This window comes from Aethalodelphis obliquidens, unplaced genomic scaffold (assembly GCF_003676395.1).
Source record: "Aethalodelphis obliquidens isolate GAN/ISIS:26980383/991018 unplaced genomic scaffold, ASM367639v1 scaffold7, whole genome shotgun sequence".
Classification (NCBI taxonomy): domain Eukaryota; kingdom Metazoa; phylum Chordata; class Mammalia; order Artiodactyla; family Delphinidae; genus Aethalodelphis; species Aethalodelphis obliquidens.
In genome coordinates this window covers 4,472,377-4,494,885 of record NW_020837951.1, presented here as the reverse complement: position 1 = coordinate 4,494,885, position 22,509 = coordinate 4,472,377, and the positions used below count along the sequence as shown (strand labels likewise).

The window sequence follows — 22,509 nt, the reverse complement described above, 5'->3', positions numbered from 1 at the left end:
TGTGTGTGTGTGTGTGTGTGTGTGTGTGTGTGTGTGTGTGTGTGTGTGTACTCAACAGAAAAGATACAAGCCAACAGGAGACATAATTTTATCTGAGTTTTAAACTGATGAGAAAAACAGGAGAGGAAGGCCTTGTTACTGTTTCTATCACCATTAACAGGAATCTTTTTACTTTGTAGGACATGGCCGTGGAAGACGGCTATATGTAAACAAGGATAAAAATCTACAAAATTCCAATCTATCAATATTGTTTCTCTTTTGGTGCCATCTCTTAAAAGGAATGCACATACTCCTACAAAGGATAACTCTTCAGAGCCCACCTCCTCCACGAAGCCTTCTTCACTGCCCCTCACTAGAACTCCTGACCCATAATACTCGTTTGGTACGTACTACTATCATCTAAATAACAATATACATAGTAAATAAGCAACTAGCACTTAGTGAGTGGTACTATCCTATTGTCCCATTATTATTGTCCCCATCAACCAGTGAGAAAACTAAGGGTGAGCGAGGCTAATTAAGAAGCCCAGAGACACACAGAGAATAAATGGGAGACCTAGGCTTCAAACCCAAGCAGACTGGCTCCCAAAGCTATGTTTTCAGCCTATACTTCCTCGTTTATTTTCCATATGCACTATGTTCTAAATCCCCTTGCCTGTAAATGTCTAAGAACAAGGGTTCTCTGTGTTCCTAGAGTCTACCACCATGCCTTACATAAGTCTGCTGATAGTACATAACACAGTAGTTTAATATCAGTTCGTATTCACTATAAAAAAAAAAAAAAGCCCAGACTCTTCTTTTGCAAGCCCTTATTTACCATGTTGAAAGGTTACAGAGAACGCCGCGTTTTACTGTGCTTTGCTTCATTGAGCTTTGCAGATACTGCGTTTCTCACAAATTGAAGGTTTGGCACAACCCTGCATTGTCAGATGATGGTTAACATTTTTTAGCAATAAAGTGTTTTTAAATTAAGGTATGTAAACTGTTTTTTTAGACAGTGTTATTGCACATTTAATAGACTACACTATAGTGTAGACATAACTTTTTATTTTGTGTGTGTGTGTGTGCAGTACGCGGGCCTCTCACTGTTGCGGCCTCTCCCGTTGCGGAGCACAGGCTCCGGACGCGCAGGCTCAGCGGCCATGGCTCACGGGCCCAGCCGCTCCGCGGCATGTGGGATCCTCCCGGACCGGCGCACGAACCCACATCCCCTGCATCGGCAGGCGGACTCTCAACCACTGCGCCACCAGGGAAGCCCTAGATATAACTTTTATATGCATTAGGAAACCAAAAAATACGTGTGACTTACTTTGTGATATTCACTTTATTGGGGTGGTCTGGAACCAAACCCACCGTATCTCCAAGGTATGCCTGTACAAAAAGATTAATACTGGCGGTAGGGGATAGGAACTAAGACCAGCATTCTGGATCCTAGCCACACAGTAATAGTCTCATGGCTGAGAAAGATTACAGCAGACAGGAGACACACCTCTCAGATCCCCTTTGGGAAGGCCTGGCCGCCTGGCTGTGGGGAGTGCAGTCAGCAGGCAGCCTCCAGCTGCCAGCTCATTCAGGGTCAGTGTCAGCAAGCCACTTCTCTGTGTTAACACTAATTCCCAGAGACCTAAACCTTCCTCATGGTCTCCCTGTTAAGAGTTGGGGGGGACTTCCCTGGTGGTCCAGGGGGTAAGACTCTGCACTCCCAATGCAGGGGGCCTGGGTTCGATCCCTGGTCAGGAACTATATCCTGCACGCATGTCGCAGCTGAGAGTCCGCATGCTGCAACTAAAAGATGCCGCATGCCGCAACGAAGATACCACGTGCCGCAACTAACACCCGGCGCAGCCAAAATAAATAAAGTAATTAATTAAAAAAGAAAAAAAAAAAGTGTGAGCCCATGGGGGTCAGGAAGCAGATGAAGCCCTAGCCGAGGCCCGGCGTATGGTGGGTCCACCCACGGGGTCTGCGGGCGCAGCTGGCGTGCGCCCTTGAGGCCAACGTACTTGGCAGTCGGCACAACCACCACTTCAGGTCCTTGGTCTGTGGGGTTAGACCATCCATAGTGGAGAAGGCCAAGTGGAAGTGTGATGCTGCCCTGCCCCACCCCACCACTGTCTCCCAGGCAAGACAGCAGTAGATCAAAGAGAATAATGCACCCCACGACAATGGCAGAGATTAGTACCATCTTGAAGGATCTCAAGGATGCAGAGGAGGTGGTCTCCATCCTATCTGGACTGGTGTAATTTGCCAGTCTGACTCCTGCAGAAACCAGACAGATCCTGGAGGAAAACTGCAGACTACTGAGAGCTCAACCAGGAAGGTAGCCCTGATCACAGCCACTGTGTCAGATGCAACATCTTTTCTAGAGCGGGATAATACAGTCTCTGATCATACAAAGCCATTGGTTTAGCGAATGCATTTTTTAGTCCAATCAAACAAGAAGATCAGAAACAGTTCATATTCCATGGGGGGGACAGTACACATTTACAGTCTCGCCTACGGGCAAACTTCTGCCCTCTGTCATAACACAGTAGGAAGAGCCCTGGATGTCTAGACATCCCTCTGACCGTCACAGTGATCCATGATATAACGACATGATACTGATCAAGTCAGATGAGCAGGAGGTGGCCAGGTCGTTGGAGGCATTGGTAAGATACATGCTATGTCTTCCCCATCCATAAAAATGTTTAGGGATCCGGAGGCCAGGTGCATGCCAGGACGTCTCACTGTAGAGAGACAGCCCTCTGCAGATTTCTCACACCCTACACATCTGCTGGGTATGCTGAGAATACAAGGCCCTGACCACTCTTTATCTGGGACATCTCTCAAGGTTGTGTTTGCAGTGAGCAGCCTTGAGGGATAAGGTAACATCTCCCTGCAAATAAAGAGCAAACTTGCTGACAGGCTGCTATAATGCGGTGGGTTTTCCAGGCTCAGTGTCCCTTCCTGTGATGTAACCCACTGTGAGGGCAGGCATCCATCTAGGCCCACCCGAATCACGCCTTAAGGGATTCAGGAAACTAAGGAGACCCTGCTGACAGCCTGGCTACTCCTTTTCCTGGGACTTCTGTCAGCATCTATGTGACTGTGATAAGCTAGCATTTTAGCTTGCAGAAAAGAAGCGGGGGGTGGGGAGGTAAAAGCCTCAGACCGGGCTTCCCTGGCGGCGCAGTGGTTGAGAGTCCACCTGCCAATACAGGGGACACGGGTTCGTGCCCCGGTCCGGGAAGATCCCACATGCTGCGGAGCGGCTGGGCCCGTGAGCCATGGCCGCTGAGCCTGCGCGTCCAGAGCCTGTGCTCCGCGACGGGAGAGGCCACAGCGGTGAGAGGCCCGTGTACCGCAAAAAAAAAAAAAAAAAAAAAAAGCCTCAGACCTTTCACAGCTCTTGACACCTATATAAAGTAAAACATAATGATTGCATTTTGCATCTCTTATCACGAGGAAAAGAAGCACCATGTCTGGTGGGCCTCTTTGGGTGCTATCAGACCCACCAAGTCCTCAGGTTGCACAGGCCCAGCCACAATCAGCTCTGAGATGGAAGCAGGACACCCTGGACCAAGCATGAGGAGAACCAGAGGCCTTGGGCTCTAGGGCACCACCACGCTGTCTCAGCATCCCTCCCGCAGCTTGTGTCTGTCTGTATAGGGAATCCCATACGATCGACTGCAGGAGGAGGAAAAAGCCCAAGCCTGCTTCACAGACAGGCCGCCTTGGCGTGTGCATACAAGCCAACAGTGCACGGCAGCTACGTTACAGACTCACTTGGGATGAGCGTAAAGGCCAGCAGTGAGGGAAAGGCCTCCCGACAGGTAAGGCTCAGAGCATTCGCGGCAAGGTGTCAACCTTGTGTGGAAAAACCAGCGGCACAGGTTAGACGATATATGGGCTCATGGGCAGTGATGAGTGGTCCAGTCAGATTGTCAAGGGCCTAGAAGGAAAGACTGGAAGGTCAGGACAAGAAAGTCTAAGGGGCAGACATGCATGAACACATGGGGGTGTAGAAGGGTGCTGAAGGGTAGATCTTTGTATTACCCACCATGGAAGAGCACTGGATAATCAAGGGGAAAAAGTGACCTGACCAGTTAATATCAGTCAGCCTTGTCAGCATGATGGACCCATGAACAAAGTGGCCACAGTGGCAGAAATGGGCCCAACAGCACGGACTTGCACTTGGAAGAGTTGACATAGTTACTGATGCTAACAAATGTCCAAACTGCCGGCAACAGAGACCAATACTGAGCCGTACAGGAACAGTGGTGTGGCTGACCGCGAGCGTGACAGACAAGGACATGCAGCAACAGGTCCCTCTTCCAGGAAGACCCTGCTGCCTGCCTATGGGAGCGCGGTCAGCACTCGGCCTTCAGCGGTCAGCTCACCCAGGGACAGCCTCAGAGAGCCACCCCACTGCAGTCACGGCCTTCCTGGAGCCACGTGCGTCTGGTGACCAAGCAAGGCTGGCCGACGCAGGACAGCTCTTACAGGCCATGCTCACTCCATAGACCTCCTGGGCTTTGTCAGACTGTATCACAGTTTACCGTCTTCCCCTGTCCAATCATGCGTCTTCCCCCTTCCTCTGACAGGTTTTGAGCCCTAATAAATATAGCGCACCCCAAACTCCATCTCAGCACCTGCTACCGAAAAACCTGACCTATGACAGAGGTGAATGCAAGGCACAGCGCTAACTTGTACGGCTCAGATGTGTGGGTTCTGGGGCTCCAGTGCCCGGGTCTGAACCCTAGTCCCGCCACCTCCCAGCTGGGAGACTCTGGACAAGGTTTAGGCAAGGAGAGTAGCAGTACCTCTCAGAGGACAAATGTAAGAATGAAACGGGTGCCTTTTGTTTTGGCTTTCATCACTAACCAGTCCTATGCTCTTTCTTCCCTCCCTGTAGGTTCGGCTTTGGTCGGTGATCCCTCACCTCATTTCTTTGAACCCAGAGTCTATAAATCTGGGCTCATTTGTAGAACAGAAATATCTGTCCCTACTGGCTGATAAAGTATCGTTTCTCTGCCAAAAAGAAGTGCTAACAGGGCAGAGCTCCAGGGCCACAAGGAGCACTGAAGCAGAGAGCTGGAATTCGTAACACACAAATGCTGAAACCGCCCCCTTCTTCTTGCAAAGAACCAGAAGCAAGGGCTGTGTGGCCTCTGCTAGGCTCACACACAAGACTCAATAAGCAATCAGTGAAGTATCCCACGTGGGGAATCTCAGAACAGCAAACAGGGGTGATGATTCTATGATACCATCCAAAAGCATCACCTAAAAAATGATGCAATTTTTAAATATCCTGTTTCGGGGTGTTTTTTCCTCTCTCTCTTCCTCCTGCGCCGCCCCCCCCCCCCCACCAAGTCAGGAGAAAGCGGGAGGATACCAGCAGGAGCAGAACAGTCAAGGGTCCAGTCCTGGCTCTGCTCCTAGTGAACCTCTGTGACTTCTTGGAGAGAAACACCTCCCCACCTGCACCCTCAGTTTCCTGCACGGTGAAATGATGGGAGGGAAGCAGCTGCCTCCTGGCTCTTCTGGGTCTGGGCTTTCATGACACTCTAGACACGTCCCTCAACAATATCAGAGGTTCCTTATGGGCAGGACAATGCCACATGCTGTCTAAATGTCTGTTGGATGAACTGTATTAAATTAATTGGTCTTAGGAGACTTTAAATATTTAAGTGCCCTTTGTTAAAAAAAAAGTGCAAAAAAAAAAAATCTTTTAAAGGAGAGGAGAAGTTCATTTGTAAGAACCCATCCTAGCCCACCTCCGATCTGTGAAGTGAGGTTCTCTGCATGCCACACTTGGGGCCGAGGGGTGGGGGGTGGGGGGTGGGGGGGGGGGCGGGGCCTATTTGAACTGACAAGAGAATATGGCAGTTCCGGCCAAGAGAAGGAAAAGGAATTTGGTGCCCTTTATTTACTTAATTTCAGTTATTTTATTTTATTTTTCCCAAGGTGCCCAAGTCAACAGGGGAAAAAAATCTAAATCTATTTTGTTATATGTCAGATAGGAAAAGAACATCCTTCTAGAGCTACTGTGCTTGGGATTTATACTGGCTTAGTGATATGATAAAAAGGAAATGAAATTTTATTTAAGACTGTGAGAGACTTACAAGGATATTTTCTTTGGGGCACTGAGATGTAAAGTAGGAGTAGATAAGTGGAAGGAAAAGGACCCTAGGAAACACTTCTGAGGCTGCAATAAGTGGGGCTAGGATTGGAGAGGGGACAAGTTATTAAATCTGTAGCTAAAACCCCCTCGGTTTCTTCTCTGGAGACATAAGTCCCAGCAAATCTAACTGTGTGTGTGGAGAACCGGGGCAGCTGTACAAAAAGAAAGTTCCCAGAGCCAAACGTTACATTCCTTCAAAAGATCTACCTGGGAATGTCTTTGCCTGAGCCCCCAGTACATCAGGGTGGGAGAGGTGGAGGGGGCATGAGGACGTTCTGCTCAACAATACATAATGGAGTCAGTCTGTGGGCAGGGCACACAGGGGAATCCCAAAAGGTGGTTCCGTCCTATTATGAGTGTCTACCAATGCTTAGAGACTAGGATCTTCTGTAAGTTTGATCCCAAGACTGGCAAAGTGTCTTGCTGTGGTTATTAAACGGTAAAAAAAAAAAAACCAAAAAACTAAGTTTCCAGGGACAAAGATGAGAGGGGGAAGGGAGAACCACCACCTCAGAAAAAGAGCCAAAGACAGGAGCACTGGGTCTCAGGCCCGCTCTCACCGCAGTCTCCCAAGACAGGAGCACTGGGCCTCAGGCCCGCTCTCACCGCAGCCTCCCAAGCCTCTTCACATCACGGCACCCACAGATGACATCTACAGGACACAGTGACACAAGGAACTGCTCAAAGCCCCAAGCAAGTCTCCTTGAGAGCTGAAGGGATCAGTATCCCTTCACTACTCCAGGAAGTGGGCTCAGGTAGAAGAGTGAGAGGTGGGATAGAGTGGTCCCATTCAGCAGTTCCCACTTCTCAGAGTCTTGCCTCTGCCCCTTCCTTTTAGGGGTTAATGGGCAGTGGGCCTGTTTTTGGCTGCTCTAATATGAGCCACCAACATTATATTTAAGCCCGTTTACAGGGATTTTCAACTTTTCCGAGTCCACATCCTCCAAGGAGCCTTCCTGGTTCCCTTGGGTTGGTTTCATATCCTTCTTTTGAACCCTAATGGCCTCTTTACTTGTCTCCCCAGGGCACTCTTAAGTTCTTTAAAAGAAGGTTTATTCATCACTGAATACCCAGCATCTAGCATTATGGACGTTAGATTTTAATTTAAAATTAATAAAAAGCAGAGCAGACTAAATAAATACCAATTAAAGATAAGGAATAGGGCTTCCCTGGTGGCGCAGTGGTTAAGAATCTGCCTGCCAAAGCAGGGGACACAGGTTCGAGCCCTGGTCCGGGAAGATCCCACATGCCACGGAGCAACTGAGTCCGTGCACCACAACTACTGAGCCTGCGCTCTAGAGCCCGCGAGCCACAACTACTGAGCCTGCACCCTAGAGCCCGCGAGCCAAAACTACTGAGCCCATGCACCTAGAGCCCGTGCTCCACAACAGGAGAAGCCACCGCAATGAAAAGCCCACGCACCACAACGAAAAGGAGCCCCCACGTGCCACAGCTAGAGAAAGCCCACACGCAGTGACGAAGACCCAACGTAGCCAAAAATAAATTAATTAATCAATTTTTTAAAAACCGATAAAGAATAGCAAGAGTCTAGACTCCAGCGGTTCAGAGACCAGCATCCCTACCAGAAAAATCACTACAAATGAAACTAAAAACCTATCCCCAGCACCAATCAACTCCAGACCCACAGCCATGACACAAGTACAGGAAAGAAGATGGACGTGGTAAAGAAAAACCGTGACACACTCAAGTAGAACCTGCAGTGTTTGATCACTAGGTGCACCAGTCCCCGATGACCATTTCCTCTGAACTCCTCACAGCAACTGGTAGAACGATGAGCACACAGTAGGTACTTGACAGATACTCACCAATATATAATAATTTATCTATGACAGGCTCTATATTAAGGCATTTTTCAAAGCCATAAAGGAAAGGAAACCTACATTTCTCAAATTTTTGCACTTCACCCAAAGAAAATATACAGATGGTAAATAAGCATATGAAAAGATGCTCAACATCATTATTCATTGAGGAAATGCACGTTAAAACCACAATGAGGGCTTCCCTGGTGGCGCAGTGGTTGACAGTCCGCCTGCCGACACAGGGGACACGGGTTCATGCCCCAGTCCGGGGGGATCCCACATGCCGCGGAGCGGCTGGGCCCGTGAGCCACGGACGCTGAGCCTGCACGTCCGGAGCCTGTGCTCCGCAACGGGAGAGGCTACAACAGTGAGAGGCCCGTGTACCGCAAAAAAAAACCACAAACCCACAACAAGATACCACTACATACCTATTAGAATGTCTAACATTAAAAACACTGACTACACCAAGTGTTAGTGAGGCTGTGGAGCAACTGGAACTCTCACACCCTGCTGGAAGGAATGTAAAATGCTACAATCACTTTGGAAAACAGTTCAGCAATTTCTTAAAAAGTTAAACACACACCTACCATATGACCTAGATATTGTACTCCTGTTTACCCAACAAAAATGAAAGCATATGTCCATACAAAGACTTGTACATGAACGTTTATACTGGTTTTATTTGCAATAGTCAAAAACTGGAAACAATGAAAGTGTCCAGCAACAGATAAATGAATAAACAAATTGTGGTATATCTGTTCAACTGAATACTATTCAGCAATAAAAAGAAACGATCTGATACGTGCAACACTATAGATGAATCTCATAATAATTATGCTGAGTAAAAAAGTCACATTGAAAAAAAGAATATATACTGTATGATTCCATTTATATAAACTTCTAGAAAATGCAAACTAATCTATAGCAACTAAAAGTAGCTCAGTGGTTGTCCGGGGACGGAGGTATGGGGTGAGCAAGTTTACAAAGGGGCATGAGGAAATCTGGGGGGTGATGAATGTGTTGATTACCTGATTATGATAAGTAAGGTGATGGTTTCACAGGTATGTCAAAAACTATATACATTATACATGTGCCATTTATTGTATTTTTCGTACATCCCAATAAAGCTGTTAAAAAAAGCTATAAAGAAAAATAAGACACATCAGATCAGCAATGAACTAAATTGTGTACTTCTGATTTACATAAATACATTTAAAAGCATCCAAAATGACAATGCAACATGCTTAGTTGTGATACTAGTTTAACTAGAAGGACGAACCACTAATATAAAATAAAAATACATTGAAAGGAAAAAAAGTAAAGTACCACCAGACCGTCTTATTCTGCGGATCAAAGAGTCACAAAGCTAAATAAAGCTGGTCAGGGAAATAAGGTATTGACGACACCGGATACATCTGGGAGCTGATGAAGAAGCGACCAAGTTAGGATCCACCTTTTTCTGAGTTTTAAATCCCAGCAGGTTCTCTCATCAGTAGCCTTGAGCAAACAGGCTCTACCAAATTTTCCCCACAACAATTATTCCCCTCATCGTATAGACGTCCTGACAAGTGTCTTCCCAGATACCTCCATCCCTGGAGTGTTCCTTGCACCCCTCCTGGAGCAGGGGTCCTGAATTTCAGGGGCAAACAGGAACCACCCTGGGAGCTGTTTAAGAATATGGATGACTGGGCCTCTCCCCACAAAAAGCTCCCTATATGATTCTAATATGCAGCTGGGGCTGGGAATCACTGCTCTAAAGGCTCCCTCATCTCTGGAGAAGAGCTGGGCCGCCATATCCGGCTGGTTGGTCCCTTTACTTGGGAGCCCGTTCTAGTCCACTACTACCCAGCTGTCAGAATGTCCCCAGAGGGACATCCCTGGTGGCGTAGTGATTACGAATCCGCCTGCCAATGCAAGGGACACAGATTCGAGCCCTGGTCTGGGAAGATCTCACATGCCGTGGAGCAACTAAACCCGTGCACCACAACTACTGAAGCCTGCGCGCCTAGAGCCCACGCTCCACAAGAAGCCACGGCAATGAGAAGCTTGCACACCGCGACGAAGAGTAGCCCCCGCTCACCGCAACTAGAGAAAGTCCGTGCACAGCAACGAAGACCTGATGCAGCCAAAAATAAATGTCCCCAGGGTGAGGACTGACCTTGAGAGCTCATCCTAAGAACCAGCAGACCTTGAGCTCAGAGCTTAATCTAGGTTGAGGAACTGCCTCCAGACAGAATGACAATGACCGGTTCCTTTACACGAAGCAAACTCGGGGAAGAGATAGACCTCAAGTCTGAGGAAGCTAGAAGTAAGTATAACCTGGGCTGAAAATAGGGGTTTTTTAAATTATTATTAAAAATTCCTGTGTATCTGCCATGAATGAGGACTGTCAGAGCGACCGGCACCACCGGATCAAAACCCATTCTCCCCGAAAAGACTCAAGCTAAGAGACAACGCCATTTCCTAACTCAGCCTGTTCCCACACTACCGAGGTCACTGTACCTGTTAAAGCTTACAGGACAGTTTTCAGCACAGATAAACAGAGATACTGGCTCGGTGCTTCCTGCCTATTATAACTCTAAATAGGGACTTTCCGGGCCCAAATCCACAGGTTACTCATGGCCCACATGGCAGACAGAGAAAGAAAGAGAGCCACATGAAGAGACCACCAAAATTACCTTCCATTCCAAGAAAGAACAGAAAGATGAAAAAAAGAGAGTTTCACTTAAAACCAGCGTGGGTTGGGAGTGGCATAGTGTGAAATATTAACAGCCCTGAAGCTCTCTTTGTTATGCAAAAAGGGATTTTAAAAAAAGATCCAGCTTCTGTCTGATGAGTGTACTACTCAAGCACCCGTTTCTTTTCTTCCTTTTGCCCAGGAATGGCTGGAGTGATGTAATTACCACACTAGACAGCTGTCTTCCTGGATAAAATCACCTTGTAAAGGAGAAATGCAACTAGAGGATGCAATGAAATACAACTTTTAAACTGATTTCGCAGGCTGCCACATTCGAGTTGGTGCTTAATGCCAGCTTCTTTATTACAGTTTTCTATTTTATGCAATTTCTCTTTGATGCAGTATCTATGGGAGACATGGAGTCTTAAATTTTAGTCCACGTCACAAAGGGTCTGAGATAAATATAGGACAGATCAGCTGAGAAGCGAGGCCAGGACCAGAAGCAGACAATAAAGGGCTGAAGTGCCACCTGGCGGCGGGGCAAGGCTGGGCAGGGCGGCAGCGTCCTTCGCCAGCGCTTCCTCTGCGTGCCCTCCTCTGGTCTCCCTCCACCACCCCAGCAGAGTCTACCCACTCCCAAGACCTCTCCCATCACGCCTATACTGCTGACTGCCGAAACGCTACTTCTTCAACAACAATCCAAGCTCCAGACCCATATTTCCAAAAAAACCATTTTGTTGTGAAATTTTAAAAAATATATTCCAAGGTAGATAAACAGTATAATGATCTCATCGACAGTATTACATTCTCATGATCCAGTTTCAACAATTAGCAACTCTTTTTATCATATCCCCCAACACGTTTGAGAAGTGGAAGGCTGGAGTATCTTAAAGCAAGTCGGGTCCATCATACCGTTTCGCCAAGGCTTATGGGCACCTCCCACGTGCTTCAAAGGGAACTCATTCTCTTTTCCGTTGGTTTGCAGACAGGAGTACTTCTACACCTTCAGATTGCCAGCCTGATCAAGCATACGCCTAGCCTGTCGAGAGGGCTTGATAAATGCGTGCAGAGTGAACACTACAAACATAAACACAGCCGTGCGAGCACGCACACGCACACAAGCACGCACATGTGCACACACAGTAGCAAACCAGACGGCACGAAGCAGAGGTCCAGACGGAGGGTCTAGATGAGGAGACGGGATCCAGGACTTGCGACTGGCTTCCTGCCACGGGCCAGCACGTCTGAGAACGGGTGAACGCAAGGAAACCCTCTGGCTGAAGCAGGGGAGCACAGTGGTTCTCCTGTCCGTCTAAAGTATGGGTTTCAGCAGGCAGCTACTAGCTGAACCAAATACGCTTCTCTCAAGGGGAGGAGAGGATCTCTTACAACACGTATGCTAATGGAGCACAACGACACAGAGCATTTAAACAAAATGTCCCTATGTTTACTCTCCATAGACAGACTTTTACATTAATATTTATGAGGGATTCCTCGTTTATTTCTCCCAGAGATTTTTCTCCTGCCCAAATAGAGGGGGTAAGAGATAAGTAACACGAACCAATTATCTTTTAAACAGCTACAAAGGACCACCGTATTTATCTGCATTCTGCTACTTGATTCATCTTCCCAACACACCACCTTCCGCACACCAGCCCCTGCTCACGGCCCCGGGCCTGCTGCTCCCTGTGGCGCCGCTGCAAGGCCTCTGTCTGCCTTTATGGCCCTGCTGTTGCTGCCCCGGCCTGCAGATCCAATCCTACCACCCTCACTCAGCAGAGCCAGACCCACAACTGCAAATGCTCACCTGCGGCATTCCCGCACCGGGCTCCCAGCCATTTACACACCCAACGCTTACGCTTCCAACTTATCAAGAGGCGTGAGCAGTACAAACACACGTCCAGCACATCTTGTAAAGACACTGTCGCCTCATCAGCTTGGTGGGGGGGGGGGGGGGGGGGGGGGCCAGCACAGAGGGGAACTAGCCTCCAGGGCCGGTTCACTCAGCCATCAGTATGTGAGCCAAGGCCAGGCCGGAAAGGGACACAGGGAACCCTGGTCCCCAAGGAGTTTCCAGGCTTAACAAAACACAAGGCAGACAGTGGCAAATGCCGTGGAAGGGTTACCAAAATAAAGCTGTACAGGAGTTCAGAGTTGAAGGTTTCTATCTGCCCAGTCACTGAACCACATTTTCCCTTCCCCAGTCAATGCCACAGACGGAGAAAGACACTTTCCTTCTCCACCCGCCAATAACACAAGCAATAAAAACATAAAAAAGGACATTTCAAGAACTATTACTGACTGCATCTTCTCCGGGCCCTTGAATGGAAACTCTAAAGACCAGGAACAGGCAACAGTGGAGCCTGGATACAGAAGAAGACTATTCCACACCCTTGGCCTCAAATGCCTTCTGATTCGATTTCAAGGCAAATGGAAAACAAATGTGAACAGCAACAAAAAAGCAGAGAAAGAAAATGAAATGATGCTTGTGCAGTTAAACTTTTACAATCCAACTGGGTGAGGCCCTGGGCTCTTCCCTGTTCCCACGCTGAGGTTAAGGGTGCAGGCTGGCTGCACGAGCTCAGAATACCAGGTATCTGACCACCAAGGGTTTCTTTCTGTCACAGCATCGAGATGGTCTGACAACATTTTATAGAGTTCTCACCCTTTTCCCAGCCACAATGATAAAAACCTCAAAACAGCTAGGCATACCAGTTCCTACCAACCTTTTAACCTGTACAAGGAAAACTGGTTGAAACTAACAGGCTGAAAATTATTTTGTTGACGAAACAGAGGGATACAATGAATTACAGGATTGAAGAGCCATGTACAGGTAACCCCTACCATATTAACACTCCTTTCCAAACTCAGGACGCTGAATAGGTTTGGATAAATTTTTTTTTTTTGATAAGACTGGTATCCCTCACTATTCCGGGACACAGCTCCAGTCTCATAGGAAAAAGGCAAAAGAAATACTGAGTCGGACAGCTTAAACATAACTGATGTTAATAAATGAGCTTCTGGAGTGTTGGTTATTGGTAACTGATCTCTTCCTTATTAATATGGTCCCGCAATGGAGAGGAAGATTCTTCCATGTTCTAGAATGCAAACAATGTTTTAATCTTTAATTATATTCTCAATTTCAACTCTTCTGGAGAATTATAGCCACCAAGGCCTAGGATTATTTCTTTATTACACAGCCTCTCAGTGGTATTTAATGAATATTGTTACTTAATACTTGCCAGTAGGGGAAAGGAGGATTTAGTGAATTTCTACTCAAGTTTTGATGACTTTTTGCGGAATGTGAGGAAACTTACAGCTGCAAAGGTCTCTGTTTCCTTTCGGGAACACTTGCTCTGCTCACCAGCCCAAGCGCAGAAGTCACCCTGGGAAATCAGCATCCCTGGAAAAGGGGACTCAGGAAGCGATGCTGTGTATTTCTAAAGCTCACGGCAATGAACCAGTTTGCTTCTCATTCGTGGTGTATTCACTGTCGCTTTGCTCAGAGACAAACTAAACTCTAATAAAAAGAGATGCCAAACATTCTTGTTCAAGGCTCCTACCACCATCTAAGTTGAAGAATTTAATATAAACTTATCAACATAGCACCAAATTCTGCCCTCAACCAAATATCAAGATCCTCGGGAGGCAAAACAAAGCCCAAGTGATCAAGAAGAAAATCAGGTCCCTGCGAGGAAGCAGGTTCACAGCCACTATCAAACGACGTCTCTATCAAGGTTTCTGTAAGAGCATAGCTATTAAATACAGAAACTTGGAGTTTCATCTCTGTGTGGCTGAGGAAAAAAACTAGTAAAAAAGGTCTGGAAAATCAACAACAGAAGAGATAATGATGTAACAGCCAGGAAGCTACAGGAAGAGACTCCGGGTTTAGTGCGCTTCATCCTGGCAAATATTTGCCTTTCTCAGTTTAAACGTCAGTGACCACGGTAAGTGGAGCCCCCTCGTTCATCACTATCGCCAAGGACGGATTCATGTCACCGCTTTGCTCTCCGTGATTCCTGTAGGTTTCACGTTAAGCAAAAGACAACAGAAGCCTCTGCCTTTCGAGAACAGAAGCTGCATTTACCACACATTTTGGAGAGAATCCAATCATCTGTATAAGCACCATGTGTAATTTCAAGTCGATGATCTTCTTGGGAATTAGCGTGCAAGGCAGTGGCAGAAAATGAGCCTCTTTCAGTTAAACTCCCAGAACCAGATCAGTGGCCACCGTACTGAAGGCAATCTGTTGTTCAAACACGGGCCCCCTAGGTGTGCGTGTGGTGTCATTATCCCTGTTACCTCCTGAATGGGCGGCCTTTCTCTCCAGCAATACTTGTCCCTGCACACAGTTTCTGTGTGTTGTTGTTACTCAAACCTGAAGTAGGTCATCCAAGAACAGGAGCATGAAGTGAAGACTCCCCACACTCTCGAAGGTATTAGACAATATTGAAGCAGATGCCCAATGGTGAGGAAATGCCGCTGGCAGGCTCGGAAGAACACCAAGGAATCCTTTTCAGCAATAAAATGGAACGAGGCACTGACACACACACCATGAATGAATCTCCAAAACACCACATCGAGCAAAAGAAACCAGGAGGAAAGTATTCCGTGCGGCATGACTCTGTTTAGGGAACGGGGATAGAAATCGGGGCAGTTGTTGCCTGGGGTGCTTGAGAAACGGGACACATGTATAGTCAACTCCTTCAGGGAGGTCTGCGGTAAAGAGGAGAGAGGGGAGCAGGGAACTGGAAGGAGGAGGGGATTATGAGTCGGGTGTTCTCCCAGGAGATGGTTGTGGAACAAGCATGTCTGCATTCTACCAGGAGTGGGCCAGGAGAAGGGGAACACTGATGGAGCAGGACAGAAACAGGAGACCCACGGAGAAATGGCTCGGAGCAGGTGAGAGGGGACTGGGCCTAGTGGACAAGCAGAAGGGCCGCTCTTGGCCGTGAGCGGGAACGGCGTGTCCCCAGTGACTAGCGAGAAGGCAGCCTACGAAAGGCCCTTAATTTCGTAGGCAGGACCTCTTCACAGACCATAACGTGATACAAAAGAAACTGCCTGGCCTGACAACTTCCGGGGCAGGGGGTTGGGGGGGAGGCAGGTAATACTTTTACAACTAACCTTTCTGTAAAACAATTTATGTTTTCTTTCCTGAAACCTAAATGAGATCTGTGTGTGCGGAAAATAAGAACACCGAAGAGTCTTTCACCTGCTGCCACTGAAAGCCGGCATATCCTCAGGCCAAGGTGCTGAACAGGAGTCACAGGCCAGTCAGCTTGGCCATACTGATTAAAACCAACATCCCACGTTGCCACAAGAGCACACTAAACAATACAGCATAGAGCTGAGACTGCTATCTAAGAGGGCACAGATAAACGTGGCTCCAGCTGACATAAAGTAAGTACACAGCGATCTCAGGATGCAACTCACAGATCGATCAAGTACGACAGCCACTTCCCAGGCTGATCCCAATCCTACAAAGGTCAAAGGCTGACAATGTTTACCCTGCAACAGGGGACACAGCTCCTTTATGAAAACGATAGTGTCCGTCTGCAAAAGACTTAATATGAACGCTCGGGAATCACGGAAGTGAGGTCGCTTCACCAGTGCCCTCTGAACGCTAATACGGGATCAAAGACCTTTCATCTTGAACAACATCTTTGTCTCCTTACAAGCTTCTTTGGAGGGGGAGAAAGATATGAATCATTAATCCCACAAATCACTAATCCTCTGGGAACTCGGGGAGAATCTGAGTTTTCAAAGACTACTGCTATTAAAGCCAACCGCATTTAAAAAACAAACACATTAACGTGTGGTACGACTCTCCTGTGTTCTTGCCACGCCTGTGGTCTCGGCGCACTCAGGCAGAGACGGTGGTTTTGTGGCAGTAGCTTCCGTGCCACCCAACTGCTGACACAAGCCAATGCAGAAACTCAACTGCCACCACACTAACAGACGCACAGAGTTCCAGGGGTGGGCGAGCGAGGGGCCCAGCCACCGGTCCTTCACCGGCCTCCTCCACTGTTTAGAAATAAACCCTTTCCTGGTGAGCTGGGACGAAGTGAGAGAGTGGCATGGCCATATATACACTACCACGTGTAAAAGAGACAGCTAGTGGGAAGCAGCCGCAGAGCACAGGGAGATCAGCTCCATGCTTTGCGACCACCTAGAGAGGTGGGATAGGGAGGGTGGGAGGGAGACGTAAGAGGGAGGGGATATGGGGATACACGTATGCATATAGTTGATTCACTCTGTTATACAGCACAAACTACCACAACATTGTAAAGCAATTATACTCCAATAAAGATGTTAAAAAAGAAAAGAAAAAGGTCACTGGAGAATATAACACAGAAAAAAGAAAAAAAAGAAAGAAACCCTTTCCTTAGAATCCTGTAAGGTCTATGCAAGCAAGCATCCAGCTCTCCATGAAGGAAAGCCTCCGTCCTTCACAGCTGGCAGTGGAGAAACCGGGTGAAGTTTGGCTGGGCCTCCCTGAGTGGGTCTCTCTCAGCATCCTGCCTGTGGCCTTCTCGGGCACGTTAGGACCACTTCCTTAGGACTCGGCACACTCGACTATGACTCCCTGCTACTTGTTTGTTCCTCTATTTCTACTCAGAGTGTCCTGAAAGCTGAAATTCTATCTTATTCATCTCCAAATCCCCAGCACGGAGCACAGAACCAACCACCTATAGGCCCCGAGTAAATATTTGCTGAATAAATAAGTCAATGGGGCTCACAGGCTCCGCCACTCTTCCCTCTGTGTAATGGCTCTCCTCATTGGCAACTGGGGCGCTTTTAAAATACGTCTGCAAATTCTTTTTTACTTTTAAATTTTCTAAATTTTTTGGCTGCGCCCCGCGGCTTACAGGATCTTCCTTCCCCGACCGGGGACTGAACCCGGGCCCCTGCAGTGAAAGCGCCGCGTCCTAACTACTGGACCGCCAGGGAATTCCCTGAAACATGTCTGCAAATTCTGACACTCCTTCCTTCACAAGGGAGAGGCTCTTCCCCACCCCGCCACCCCGCCGACCTTGAATGTCAGTCAGACGTAGTGAATCATTTCTAACACACTACAGGGTGGAATGGATGCCACATACCTCTGAGGCGAGGCCATAAAAAGGATAGGCTCTGCCTGGCTCGCCTTCTTCTAGATGGCTTGCTCTGGAAGAAGTCACCCCTAAGTCCAGAGGACACTCAGGCACCCTGTGGACAGGCCCACATGGAGGGGACTGAGGTATTCCATCGACAGCTGGCACCAACTTACCTGCCATGTCAGTGAGCCACCTTGGAAGTGACCTTTGAACCCTGGTCCAACTTGCAGATGACTGTGGTCCTGGCTGCCATCTGACTGCAATGTTACGAGAGGCTCTGAGCCAGAACCATGCAGCCAAGCCATTCCCAGGTAGGATCCACAGAAAATATGGGCGATTATGTTTACTGTTATTAAACCACTAAGTTTGGGGGCAACTTTTTACGTAGCAATAGATGACTACTGTAGCAACCCTGGAGGATTCGGGTGTTGTTTTATAAGGGAGTTTCAAGGGATTTCCATAATGACAAAGATAGTTTATGGTCATATCATACTTACAATAAAAATTCTGTAATGAGTCATGTCCTACAGATAAAACCACAACATGGCTGATTAACAAGCAAATTTAAGTATTCCACAGGTCAAATTATACTACCTTAAAATCTAAGAACTACATTCAACAAACGTTGGGATGTGACACAGAACAATATTACAATTCTTCTTGAAGGTTGTTTTTTGTTTTTAAAAATTATATATTACATACGCATAGAAAAAAATCTAGAACAATATCCATCAAAACTTTAACAATAACTTTCTCAGGGTGATGGTATTATTATTTTTTCTTTCCTTTTTTAATACCTTTGGTCTTTTCAAAATGTACAATATGTATATATTACTAGTGTCCTATTTTTTAGTCTAAAAAATATATATATGATCCAATTAGGCCAGCAGCTATGAATTGCTGGTGTCTCTATTCTGGACATCTAACACTATAAGTGGCACATAGTAGGTGCTCAATAAAAGTGAACAGAATGTCCTTTAGCTGTAGATCCTGCCTACTGGATAGTCACTTTACAAAGGGATTCCAGGATAATGTGAGTCCACAAAGCTCAATGATGGGAAAAGGCAGCAGTCAATTTTCACAGGAAAGAGTCTACTAAGTAAAGGAAATCATTTCAACGTTGTATTCTTAGGACGCAGTAACCACTTTTCTCTTTGAAACTAAGTATTTTGAGTGATTTATTATAAAGTTATAATGACAGTTGTGAACACCAGTTGTTTTCTTTTCTTTTCTTTTTTTTTGGCATGCGAACAGAGTCTGTTGATTGCCTTGGTGCTTAAAATAGTTTCTAAGTGTCCTCATAATAGCATGTCACCTGTAAACAGGTTTCAAGCCAATGCAAATTAACAAATGGTGAACAGATGGACTAAGAATTGACTTTTGTCAAGAGAGAGTTAGCAACAAACACTTTTGGCTCCAGTCTTGCGGGACCATTAGAAAGTCTTTCACTTCTCGCCAAGCATCTTGCCTCAGTAGACAATCCAAGCAGAGAAGATGACAAGTTATAAGGGCCCGTTAGACTTTTGAGAGCCAAAAGTTGAGATGTGCAGAACCACCAAATCAACACATGAGAAGCATGAGACAGAAGAAGCTTCCTGCCAAATGGTGAAAACTCTCTCTATCCTGCATCACTCAAAGAAACTGTCCCTGTAGTCTCTGGAAAGGATGGCACCTGTGCATGCAGCGGACAAAAAATAACCTGTTGGAGGCTGGCTGGTTATGTTCATCCCGTCCTGGAAGCAAACACTCCTCTGGACTGGAAATTTTAAAATGTAGTTTGTAACTGAGGATGTAAGCAAAAGAGGGTACAACAGGAGGGCGGGTTGGGCTGGGCAATGTGTTTAAAGACCAAGTCGAGCTTTGGGGAGTAGTGCCCCTTTTGGGGGAGTGTTCACGTGGATAGAAAAGCTACTGGCAAAGACTGGTGTGCTTCAATTTCTGACTCCACATCACTGACTGAGCCTTGGCCTTCATCTACTGGGGCTTCTGGTAAAGAACAACCCAATGGGTAGAATAATTGTGGCATACTCGAAGGAATACTACACAGCAACAAAAAAGAACAAGCAACCTGGATGAATCTAACAGATATTGTGTTGAGTGAAGACAGTTGATATAAAAGATTACATATTGTGTGATTCCATTTATATGAATTTCAAGAACAGGTAAAATCAATTGTTGAAGGAAGTCAGAATAGCTGTTAAACTTAGGGAGGGAGGCGGCACTGGGAACACGAGAAGAACCCTCGTGGAGGTTCTGGAAGTGGTGGCCACGTGGCTTGATCTGGGTGGAGCTACACGGAGGTAGACACATGTGAACAACCAGTGATCTGTACACTTTACAGTGTCTGCTATCTCTCCTATTGGGAAAAGGAAGAGCACATATATTACTATTTTAAAAAAGAATCAGTGGGCCTAACACTGATTCTAATCCCAGCTCTACCAGATTCCCTAGATGGCCTGCAGCTTATCAAAATGTGCTCCTCGGCTGTGTCATTTGTAAGATAAGGAGAACTGCCCTTATGCTCTGCCGACTCTGGGAATGTGACAAGGACACAAAGAATAAGCTCTGAGGCATCCTGAAGTCCTAGAGTCACACACAAACCGTGTAAACTATGAAGTGCATTATAACTGCTTCTTTTAAGACCTGTGCAAAATAGATTACCTACATGTTTGGTTTCTAATCTTAACAGATACCTTTTTAAAAGAAAGAAATGACTTTGCAAAATCAAGTTTCCATTAGCTAAAAACAAGCACAGAGCAGACTTCCCCCAGGACAAAAGTACGTTTTTCAAACCCATCACTCACTGAGGCGGTAAGACAAGAGTCGTGGGTTGAGCCTTTGGTCTACGTTTAGCAGATACTCCCATCTGGTTAGCAGAACGTTTCAACGACTGTTGATTCAAAAGGCCAGATGCCAGACCTGCATGGTACTGCAACTGCAGAGAAAAACCAAACAAAAGGGGAAGAAAGATAACATTTGGTAAAAGCTAGACAAGGGGTATTACACTATCAAGACCTGATACATCTTACCGGCTCAGAACATTTTTAATAACTTCAAATACAGCTGCTAACATTTTGCTTCAAGGAATGTATTTATAAGGAGATAATCAGACAAATAGGAAAAGAAACATGAATAAGGTGTCCAGCGTGGCATTACAAAATGATAGAGAACTGGAAACAATCTAAATGACCAACAATAACTGGGAAATTGGGTAAAATACATAGAGAACTTGAAAACACCATTTTGTTGAATTAAAAAAAAACCAAACAGGTTACACTGTAAACAGAGAGACACTTAAACACATGTTCTCTAAAATGTTAACAGTGTATTTCGAAATAGTAGAATTGGGATACTTTTTTACTTTATTTTTCACCGCTATTCATATATGCGTTATGTAAATGGTTTTAAAGCTTATGTCATTTTTTTACAAGAGGAGACAGTGGGCTTCCTTAAAGACAGATTAGTTCTGGGAACTCCTGCTGCCATCATGTCTTGCTTATAATAAAAAGCATATAACTCATGGTCCACTGCAGTAAACCAGGAGCACAACAGGCTTATCATAAACAGATTCAAACATACCGCTGGGCTGCTGTTTCCCGTGGTTAAGATACAAGTATCAATCACAAGAATAAACACGTGAATATATCTTACGATAACGTATACAAATGGATATAGCTTCACCGAACAGAACTGGTTGGAGAAGTTAATTCCACTCCATGTGCACGCAACTGGAACCATACAACTGGGGTAAGGAAGCAGGAGACTTTAAATGGGCTGACAGCCAGCATCCTTTGCTTTGTCCACGACAAACTGCTGAGCTTCGAGGTTACTTAGGACAGATCATCTTACTTTTCTAGACTTTGATTTCTCTATTGGAAGAGAGAAATAATACTGCCTAATTCTAAAACAAACAGGACTTTTCAAAAAATCTTCTTTATTGAGTTATAATTTACATAAAATAAAATGCACACATTTTAGGCGTACAGTGTGATGTTCTGACAACGTATACCTGGGACACTGCCACCCCAATCAAGATACAGAAAATCTCCATCCCTGCAGAAAGTTCCCTTGCGCCCCAATGCAGTCAATCTCCCTCGCCCCCAACTCCGATCATGACGATCTTTCAATTTAAAATACAACTCATCACTCTCACTCATTGCCAAATGAAGCTTATATCCAATTTGACATGTGACCGTGACTCCCATCCTCCTTTTTTAAATCCCATACTTTTGTATTTTAGATCTTAAGAGCTGTCATTCATCTCTATAATAAAATTATCCTTGAAAGGTATCCCAATTTTCAACAGATGTAAATAAAACATTCAGATGTGAAAATGCCAAGCTAAGAATTTGGACTGAGACCATTTACAACATCCAGTATGTTTCTTCCTCCCGTCTCACATTAAGCGAGGTCTTTCAAACATTTATTTAGAATTAACTAATATACAAATAGTAATTCATTCTGAAGCTCTGAATCAATTTCTTTTCAAAATGCTCTTCCAAGGCATAGATTTCCTTTGCAGAGTCAGCTACATTACAGCTCATGGTAATGAAACTGGTGACCACCATACAAAAGGGGCCGGGCCCTGGATGCAAAGGGTAATAACGTTCTGAAAACTAAATGGCCTCACCTAAAGCCACTGGGCTGCACACAACAAATACAGAGTGGAAGAAAACAAAACCAATTGAAATGATCTGCTTCTTGAAAGTGGCTATAAAAATGAAGCTATCCAGTGACCCAGTAACACTGAGG

General features: G+C 46.0%; 1 protein-coding gene across 5 annotated transcripts in view; it reads right to left on the bottom strand.

The window, feature by feature from the left end:
- MED27 (mediator complex subunit 27) overlaps window positions 1-22,509 on the bottom strand; it is a 198,668-nt gene that overhangs the window by 112,853 nt on the left and 63,306 nt on the right. For all 5 annotated transcript variants that reach the window (XR_003432432.1, XM_027104464.1, XM_027104466.1 and 2 more), the window contains exon 3: window positions 20,562-20,692. Coding sequence is in view for 4 of the 5 variants with exons in the window: in XM_027104464.1 (XP_026960265.1) it covers window positions 20,562-20,692 (131 nt within the window). In the remaining variant the exon portion in view is untranslated. The remainder of the gene's footprint in view (window positions 1-20,561; window positions 20,693-22,509) is intronic.